This window comes from Enhydra lutris, unplaced genomic scaffold (assembly GCF_002288905.1).
Source record: "Enhydra lutris kenyoni isolate GAN:26980312 unplaced genomic scaffold, ASM228890v2 scaffoldscaffold18, whole genome shotgun sequence".
Taxonomy (NCBI): Eukaryota; Metazoa; Chordata; class Mammalia; order Carnivora; family Mustelidae; genus Enhydra; species Enhydra lutris.
This window is the reverse complement of record NW_019154102.1, coordinates 16,442,885-16,453,112: the sequence shown is the minus strand read 5'-3', so window position 1 is coordinate 16,453,112 and position 10,228 is coordinate 16,442,885. Positions and strand designations below refer to the sequence as shown.

At 39.4% G+C, this 10,228-nt stretch overlaps 1 protein-coding gene across 2 annotated transcripts in view; it reads right to left on the bottom strand.

Moving 5' to 3' along the window:
* Positions 1-1,051: 1,051 nt before the first annotated feature.
* The window catches only part of LOC111147990 (ARP2 actin related protein 2 homolog), a 41,598-nt gene continuing 32,421 nt past the window's right edge, over positions 1,052-10,228 (bottom strand). For both annotated transcript variants that reach the window (XM_022504327.1, XM_022504328.1), the window contains 2 exons: positions 6,284-6,416; positions 1,052-2,380 (listed from right to left, as the gene is read on the bottom strand). In XM_022504327.1, the coding sequence (XP_022360035.1) occupies positions 2,210-2,380; positions 6,284-6,416 (304 nt within the window). In that variant the 3' untranslated portion in view covers positions 1,052-2,209. The remainder of the gene's footprint in view (positions 2,381-6,283; positions 6,417-10,228) is intronic.

The following is a 10,228-nucleotide window of genomic DNA, read 5'->3' as shown; positions in this document are numbered from 1 at the left end:
CCCCCAAATAACTAAATGCATTATTTTACCTTGGAATAGGAAAATTAGAAAATGGAATTTAAAAATTATTATATATATATATATATATATATATATATATATATATATCCATCCTTTGGACAGATTATATATATATATATATATATATATACACACACACACCATTTTAACGGTCGTGTCTGCTAGCAGAATCATGAAATTAAAACCAAATTCTATATTCAAGGGACAAAAGATAACTGTTCTTTCATTGTTCTAAGAGTCTATCCTATTCGTTGTTGTTTTCTATCCCCATAGATTAAAATCATGACCAAAGGCCAAGAGTTAATCCATTTACTGGAAATGAACAGCTAGCTGGTAGGTACTGGCCCTACATTTGTGTCCTTTAACTAGTCCAGGACTCAAAGGCTAGGGGGATTTATATGAACATGATTTAGGAACCTTGAGAATTCCAAAATGACTGACATCCATGTCCCTCAAATCTAGTACATGTTATTCATAGGCTATTCAAGTGTACTGAAGCATGTCCAGCATGCAGGCAAACTTCTTTTACTTGTTTCAAATTGAGGTAAAACAGACAAAAAATACTTAATATTAACAGAAGCTGCATAATTAAAACTAACCTTCTTTTGTTGCTTATTTCATAAAAATTGATTTTTAAGTTTTCTCACAGAAAAGAGACTCTTTATAAAGCCAATAATTTCAGTCACCTAAAAATAATTAAGCTTCTTCGTTCAAAGCCATTATTACTAAAGAATATTTTGAAATGAAGGAAAACATTTTCCCCCAGAATCTGCATTTTGTACTTAGCGTGATACAACTTATTACTTTATTTTTCAAATCTAGAAAGAATTCAAGTCTGAGTACTAGTTGATATTTTTCAGACACAAAGCAATACCGACGGGATTCATAAATATGATTTTCTGACAGATGGGAAAGTTTGCTAACATTTACAAAATATCAACAACTCTTCTTTCAAGCATAAGATGACTGAGACTTATTGTTATGATTACTTTTTCAGTACAAATATGAATTTAAATCTTGATTTTTTTTGGCCAACATTTTAAGTAGTCAAATTTTATTCTACTTCCAAGTTTCAAATTAAAATAATAATAAAAAAGCAATGAAAATTACCCAACTGGCAACAAGTCCCATATTTCAATGTTATTTTTAACCCAACAATTATAACCTATTGCCAGTAATTATTCCTATGTATTTACTGATTCTTACTAAAGAAGCACTGGTCAGATATATCAAAGTGTAACTGCAAGAATGGTACTTGGCACTGGATTACCTTAATGCTTCTGGTATAAAAAGAAGCACTCTTAAGCACTTTTTTCATCTGTAATCTGAATTTCCAAAAGCATTTTTAAACTGTTAATTTTGCACTGATAGATTCTAGGGAGTCTACTCCCAGCTAACATGGTTGATTTAAAAACAAAACAAATAAATCCCTAAGCCACATGGTAATGGAGTATTACACTTGCTTTTTTATCATGGAAACAGTTCTAGGCAGACCAAAAGTAGAAGAAAACCTGCCAAATCAAAGTACTGTAAATAAATTTCATCTTACACACCTCAGAGCAGAAAAGCTCAAAAAATCAAAATTGTAAAATCAAAAGACCACTCCCTGCCCCCAGGCAAAAACCCACCCAAAACACCTGAATTCTGAGTCTAACGTTCCCCTAAAATGTTAATTCCAGAAGCTTTAAGGTACTTCAACTGTGCAGTGACTGTTGAAAGCACCACACCAGGGAGGAAATGCTGTAAAAGGGGTCAGCAGCCACTCACCCGCCCCTCACCACCCCCACCCCAATAAAATGTAAAAGCCCCTGTAAAGTTTTTTCTTATGCTAATAAAGGCATACCACCTAGCGTGCTAAAGACTAAAACTAGCCGCATTAGAGCAGTAAAGTGAAAATAGGAAGCCGACAGGAATGATCTAAATGCCTACTTAGAAGAAACAAAGCAGCAGACAGGACCCTTTGCCCTCTTATCGTGTTTGTAGGGAAGTGGTTGAATTAAACAGATTTACCCACATTAACAAAAAATTAACAAAGCTTCCCCAAGACACCAGAATAAAACCTGACCTTTCCAGTCAAAGGGCACAGAGAGGACTCTTCCATGTCCTGAAGTTGAATGAGTTCAAAGACTGGCAATAAAGGCAAAAAGAAAGCATTAGGGGTGTGATGTGAACAAGCTCTGGAGTTAGTTTATCGAACAGTCACACCAAGTTTCTCCAGCACACGAACACCCTTTTCTTGGTATTCTTGTCGGGTCATCCAGAAGTTGTCTTTGTCCTTCATGATATCTGCTAGAACAGCACCACCCAGGAACACCATATGCTTTCTGCGTGGTGGGTCTTCGATGCGGATCTTAAATTTCTAAAGGAGAAAGACAAGATCGTAAAATGTCACAAGTGCATCATGCTTTCTGCTTCATGAAGATGACTGTCTCGTATATTCTGCTGCTGAATTCCCACAAGTCCTGTGATGTAAGTAGGATGGCTTGACTTTTTATTTGAAGTAGACATTTTTGGTAATTTGCCCAAAGCTCAGACCAAGGAGATCACACAAACCATCCCAGTGTGCTCATTTACACCTGTTCCCCCATCACTATTAACAACACCCCTTGTCACTCTCAAAATTGTCTTGATATGAACAATAAATTGCACAATCAGCCTACTGAGAGCCCAAGTACCAGAGTCCTGATTGTGGCAGGTTTCTTCACCTCCTAGGGATGACCACATGAGAAAATCACTTAGATGTCAAGTCAAGAGCTTGGATAAGAGGACTTCTATGGTTTCCTCAAGGTCTAATGCCTCTATGATTGCCGTCCCATGTAAAAGTAAGATTGGAATTCTTTTCTTATAAGCAAAGCTCACTTTCTATTGTCTCAAATTCAAATGAAATGTTCTCAAAATAAACAAAGCCAAATATGGTCAAATAAACCGTGGAGATGCTGGGAAAAAAAATGAACACAGTAACCAAAATTAGACAAGTGGAGTAAGTTTTACACTCTGCAGCCACTATTGATTGTCTAATAGAAGACACACCTCAATGTGTGATCATTCCATGCCTGAAAGAAAAACCTTAAAATGTCATAGTTCAATTTACTGTGTCACAAATCCTGCAAAAGGACTCAAAGTCACTATGTCATTTTAGATTGTCTTCACATTACATAACTGAATTGTAGGATCAGGTATAAACACCAGTTTACTTACTTAAAAAAAAATAGGCCTGGCTTTGTTGCAATAAAACTTTATTTATACAAACAGGCAGTATGAATCAGGCCTGAAGGTCAGCCGCCCTGGCTCTAAGGGAAAGCTGGTTAATCCCTGAAGGCGCTGCCGTCCCTGCAGCTCTGTCCCTGCAGCTCTGAGCAGGCTGCTGTTTCTCTCACACCACCTGGTCTGGTCACACCAATTCTTGTTCTCCACTGCTGCTTCTCTCTCCCTCCTCCCCGCAACTCCCAAGTTGAAATTCATTCTTTTTTTTTTTTTTTTTAGATTTTTATTTATTTATTTGTCAGAGAGAGAGAGAGAGAGAGAGAAAGCGAGTGCGCGAGCCAGCACACAAGCTGGGGAGCAGCAGCCAGGAGGAGAAGCAGGCTTCCCTCAGAGCAGGGAGCTGGATGCCGGACTTGATCCCATGACCCTGGGATCATGACCTGAGTCAAAGGCAGTCGCTTAGCGAACTGAGTGAGCCAAGTCCCTTGAAACTCATTCTGTCAGACCATTCCAGCCACCACTCTTCTTTGCCAAGTCACCTACAGGAGCCCCGATTTATTTCCTCTCATGCCCGCTCTTCCTGTGCGTGTGTGTGCTCTCCCCACTACTTCCTGGTCTCCTTTGTGACTTCATCCTTCTCTCCCTCTCACTTCATGAGGCACACCACGGACTCAGGGGACCACCTCTCTACTCTGTAGCTGCCCCCAAGCAACTGAACATGACAGGTTGGAAACTGCACGTCTTGGCTGAACTGCATCACTTCCTTCACTTGAGCCCCTTAGTGCAGCCTGGGAAGTCCACGGCACCTGTCTTCTCTCTTCTATTCTTCAAGAACACAATTTCATACCTCCTCCATCTCATGAACTTCCACCACCACCTCCCTCCCTCCCAGCCCGCCACCTTGTCCTTCTACAGCCTTCTTTCTTCCTCCCTCCCCCACACCAGACTTAGTGATCCCTTAAAAACAAGTCAGATCCTATCACTTCTCTGCTCAAAACCCTCCCAAGGCTTTCTGTTTCACTAGGAGTAAAGCTAAACCCTTCACCATGGCTGACAGAGACCTGCATCCGACCACCTTTCTGACCTCACCAACCAGGCCTCCCCTTTACTCACTCTGCCCCAGCCATACCTGCACATTCCTGACAACCCAAGGCTTTTATTTTGGGGGGGGGGGTAAAATTTTATTTATTTTTTTGACAGGTAGAGAGAAAGCAAACAAGCACATAAGCAGAGGGAGAAGCAGGCAGAAGGAGAGGGAAAAGCAGACTCCCCACTGAGTAAGGAGCCTAAAATAGGCCTCAATCCCAGGACTCCGGGATCATGACCTGAACCGAAAGCAGACGTTTAACCGACAGAGCCACCCAGATGCCCCAACCCAGGGCTTTTGCACTTGCCATTCCTTCCTGGAAGATTCTTCCCACAGATGGTCACATGGCTCACCGGCTCACTCTATTCAGGTCTCTGCTCAGAACTGATCTCCTCAGAGTCTTTCCGTGACCACACTACATGAAGGAGCATGCGACCTCCCCAGTCACTACCACTTTCTAGCCCCTCACCTTACTTTCCCTTTCTTCACAGTGCTTATTACTACTGACACAGTCACAGAATAAAAGTGGGGACCTGGTTTTTATTTACTACTGTTTTGTTTGTTCCAGCAGCTAAACAAGTGTTTGGCACCCAGAAGCAGGTCAAGAAATATTTGCCGAGTAAGGAAATAATCACCTGAGATTAATTTTAAATTATATGTATGACAAAAAAAAATCAGACAAATAAGCAAAGTACTTAGACAACATGGTTCCTTTTGAGTCTTTTAATTTATTTAATATATGTGAGTCCACACCTCATTTTCACAATTTAGTGATAGATGAAAATGTGACATTAGTATCTCTGATATATATAGTCCTCTGTAATATGTAATCTCATTATCTACAACAGCTGATCAAAGTTGTTGGTACAGAGCTCAGAGATTAACTTAGAATTAAATGACCCTGGCCGAGTGCATAGTATATATAGTTGTATTTCGCACACTCCAGTGTTGGTAGAAAAAAAAAAAAAGTCAAATTACCATCAGCTATTACCTTCTAGTTTGTAAATTACTTTCTATTCTATACATTGACAACTACCAATTAAAGTCTGTTTCAAGAGCAAGGACAGCTGATGGGGATGCAAAATATTTGCTATATTATGTTTTACTACCTTTTTAGGGAAGTAAGACGTATACAAGAAATAGCCAGAAAAATAACCCAGAATTAGAAATTTGAGACAGTCCAAGAGTAGCAATGAAGGCTGGTTACATATCTAAAAAGTTAGCTAAAAAGAACCCCAAAACCCCAAGAGGCATTTCTCTCTCCATTACACGGCAGTCGCCCCTTATCTGTGGTTTCAGTTACCCATGGTCTGGCAGCAGATGATGGCCCGGCCAACACAGCACTACATCACGAGGCCTGCGTGACTCCTGTCACCTTAGCTCGTCACGAAGGCATTTTATCCTCACATCACCACAAGAGTGAGTATAGTACAATCGGATATTTTAACAGAGGCCACATTCATGTAACTTTTTCCAGTGTACTGTTGTAACTGTCCTATTTTATTGTTGTTGTTGTTCATCTATTCCGGGCCTAATCTATGAATTAAACTTCATCATAAGTGTTCTTGTATGGGGGGAATCAGTATTATCTGCGGTTTAGGCATCCACTGGGAGCCTTTGAACATATCCCCACAGAAAAGGATTGGGGGAAGGAATACTATATGGCAGGTTCTTCCTGTGCCCTTAGAAGCACCTCGACTCCAGGTTGTCTGTTACAGAGGAACCAGAACATGTGGCCTGGGACCTCACTGCCTCTAGCCACTGAATACAGAGGTGACCAGGCAGGACAACCATTCTGAAACAGAGCTTACCTCGAACCATTTACTTCTATCTCTTCAAGGCTGCATGCGACTTCATTAAAAATTTGTTTAGGAAGATTTCTTGCTCCCTCTGGTGGTTGTCAAGATTCACAAGCTACTTTACAGGGTTTTAAAAAGTATGTTAACAGCTGGATTATTGACTGATACTTACAGAAAGTTTTTCCACATCTCCCTTTAAAACTCGTTCTAAGTAAAGCTGTTTAAGTTCTCGTTCCAACCGTGATGGCAGCCCAGGGTACATAGTAGACCCTCCAGAAAGCACGATGTGCTTATAGAATTCAGATCTAGAAAGACACAAAAGGTATTCATTTGGGGTTTCAGATGAGAAAAACAGTCTTTCAGCATTCCTTTTATATCTGTCAGTTTCAAGGGACTGCTGGGAGAATTAAATAAAATTCAACATGGAAATTGCAGGGCTGAATGTTTGTTATTAATGCTGTTATTAGATAACAAACCCTCTCTACATGTAAAATACTTATTATAATTTTAATGAGAATGCTTCTAAAGCACATGACACATTGTCCTGCAAATGTAATTGAGACTTTTTAAAAAAAAAGATTTTTATTTTTCTATTGAGAGAGAGAGAGAGAGCAAGCTGGGCGTGGGGGAAGAAGGAGAGGGACAAGCAGACTCTGCATTGACTTCAGGGCCTGACGTGGGGCTCGATCTCATGACCCTGAAATCATAACCTGAGCTGAAATCAGAAGAGTCAAATGCCCAACTGACTGAATCACTCAGGCACCCCTGTAATTGGGCATTTAACAATGACCAGAGTTAACATCACAAACTTCCACTATTTGGACTATGTATGTCATCACACTGCTTCCCAGAATTTACCATAACTAACCATTTTCTACTATGATTTCAGTTGCTCTTCCAATTTTTCCATTTGCCTTTTGTACTTTTTCCCTTTTGTTCCTTTGCCTTGGAACTAGCTGCTGTTATGTCAGGTGAGACTGACGTGTTTCCTCGTTACAGCAGTCTTCTCTTTCTTCTTTAAATATGCTACCAGTTATGATACCAGATAGTCAAATCTAAAATAACTGCATCCGTAGTAAGAGTAATATAACTAAGTGAGGGTCTGAGGAACTCTTCTAGTGAAGTTCAGGAGCTGAGCCACAGCTATTTTGGCCTCATCCATCCTGGCTTCTAATGGCTCAGCCTACCATGACCCCAGCTTACAGAAGCGTGCGGCTTTTACGCCCACTTGCAGAGCTCCGCACACGAGTGTAGCACATGCAGTTGAGCTATGGCTCCACATGGTCCGTTCCCACGAGCATTTACAGGTACACCTTCAACATGCAGAACCCACGGAGCTGAGCTGTGCTATTTCCCAATGCTAGCTCTGTTGTAAGGTCCTGAACCGGACTCCAGTGCTTTGGGAATGCCAACACTTCAATCACCACCAATAGGTATATACTTTTTTTTTTTTTTTAAAGATTTTATTTATTTATTTGACAGAGAGAGAGATCCCAAGTAGGCAGAGAGGCAGGCAGAGAGAGAAGGGAAAGCAGGCTCCCCACTGAGCAGAGAGCCGGATATGGGGCTCGATCCCAGGACCCTGAAATCATGACCTGAGCCGAAGGCAGAGGTTTAATTGTCTTAGCCACCCAGGCGCCCCTAGGTATATACTTTTGAGTCCAATTTTACTATTAACGATCATTAAGTTGAGGGACAAAAGCATCTACCTAATCCCTACTAAGAGAGGTTTAGATTTTTGATCATCTCACATTAAGTTTATAGCTTGTTATAAGCCAACTGCTTGCTATTTTTATTACTTTTCATTATTACCCTGCTCCTCCGCCATCCCACAAAAATTAGTTTGACGGTTATTTAACCCAGGGTTAAACAGACAAGTAAGTAAACACTTGCTTTTTACAAAATGCTTCTGAGTGAATTCCTCCATAACCTGAGTGTACAGGAGGGCTGTTCAACTATGACTCAAACTCTAGATGCAATAAAAGGTTATCAACTTATTTAATAAGTAAATAAAAATTTTTGTATAGCCAAAAAACGAGACAAATGGAAAATCAGAAAAAGTACCTGCAATAAATATTACAGAGCTATAATATAAAAAGAGCTTTTAAAAAATTGAGGGGGAAAATTACAAAACTTCCACAGAAGCAAAAGCCATGAACAGATAATTCACCAGAAAAAGACAGAAACAGCCCTAAACATAGAAAAATATGTTTAACTTCTCTCTTAAGTAAAATACAAATTGAAACTACACTGAAATATCATTTCACTCATCAGACTGGCATAAAAGTTAAAAAAAAAAAAAAAAAAAAAAAAAAAAAAAAAAACAAAGTCTGGCATTGCCAAACTATGACCAAGCTGTGGGGACACACAGGTGCCCTCATCTATTTCTGGTGGGAAGGAGAAGGGTCCTAGCAGTAACAAAACTATATGCATTTACTTACCCTCAGACCCAACAATTCCCTTTAGAAATGTTTTCAAATTATACATGCCCAACAGTACAAAAATATACTGTGCACAAGGTTATTAACTGCAGCATTATTTATCTGCAAAAATACTGGCATCTACCTACGTAACCCAGATTCACCGAATGTTATGTATACACTGGGAAAAAAAAGGACAATCTCTAGGAATGGCACAGGATTGTTTAGGATATATTAAGTGAAGGAAGTGCAAAAAAGCATTTATACTAAGCTACCTTTTGTATAAGAACAAGTAAGAAACACAGAAAGGATAAACCCAAGCTAATGAGATCATTTACCTATAAGAGGGAGAAAGACTAAGGTAGAGAACAAGGGGCTGGGAGAGTAATACTTCAAAATATGCTTTTTATATAGTTCTGACTAGATGGTAATGTTTTACCTACAAAATTAAAGCTAAGGCAGGACTATCCTGTGCCACAAAACAGAATGTGCTCAAAGAGATGAGAGCATGTCAAAGGATACACAGGTGTGTTTGAAGGGGCTCTCCCTGGCCAAATCAGGAACAATTTGAGCATCAAAATAAACAAAGACAGTAACAGATTATAATCACTGGACAAAATCATGAGTTCACATTGATAACAAGCAAAACAAGGCAATGCGCTTCCTTATGCTGGAATGCCAATTAATAAATATAGAAAGAATGACAGAATTAGAAAATTACCTTTTTGAGAGCACAATAAAAATGGATTTAGGCAAGAATCATAAACAATACTAAAAGGGGTGGGGGGGGGAGTTTAATGAGGAACAGGAGATCAATACAGTCCCAAGGTACTTTCCCACAAATTACTTACAAACTAAGAAAGGAAAAATACAAAAACTAAACAGGAAACTTCAAGAGCTTAATCCTAACATCACCAACAAGGAACAAACAGATCTCATCTCTGGATGGGACACCCTGAGAAGGACACATCACTTCAGTAGTATTCCAGTCCCAAATGCATAAGCTGGATCTAATCATGAAAAAACCTCAAACTCAAGTTGAAAAAAATTCTCTAAAATAATTGGCTTGTACTCTAAAAAGATGTTGCTGTCATGAAAGCCTGAAGAATTATAACAGATAAAAGCTAAAACACGACAAATACATACACTGTGTGAGCCTAGACCTGATAATCTCCTGGGGAAAGGAAAAACTGTATAAAGGACATCACTGGGACAGTAGGCGAAACTGAAAAATGGGTGGCAGATAACAGCAGATCAGTAATCACTCTCCTGAGCTCAGAAACAGCACTGCAGCTAGTTAAGAGAATACCTCTGTTCTCAGGAAATCAAAGCAAATACCAAGGAGTAAAGAGGACTTACGTGTTCAACATACTCTCAAAAGGCTCAAGAAAAAAGAGAGGGAGAATGATAGAATAAACTTGCCGAATGTTAAAATTAGGAGAATGAGAAACTGAGTAAAGAGTATACATGACTTCTCTGTATTATTCTTGGAAATTTTCCTTAAGTTTTGAATTATTTAAAAAAAAGTTTAAGGTGGTTTCTGAGACACAGTGATATATATCCAACATCAAATGTCACCCTCAAAAAATTCTTTTGCCTTATCTGTTCAAAACCATGAGTGAAGTTGTAGACAACTTAGTCACTTTAACTATACATACTCTATCTATTGATAAATAACTTTGAAACCGGCACTTATG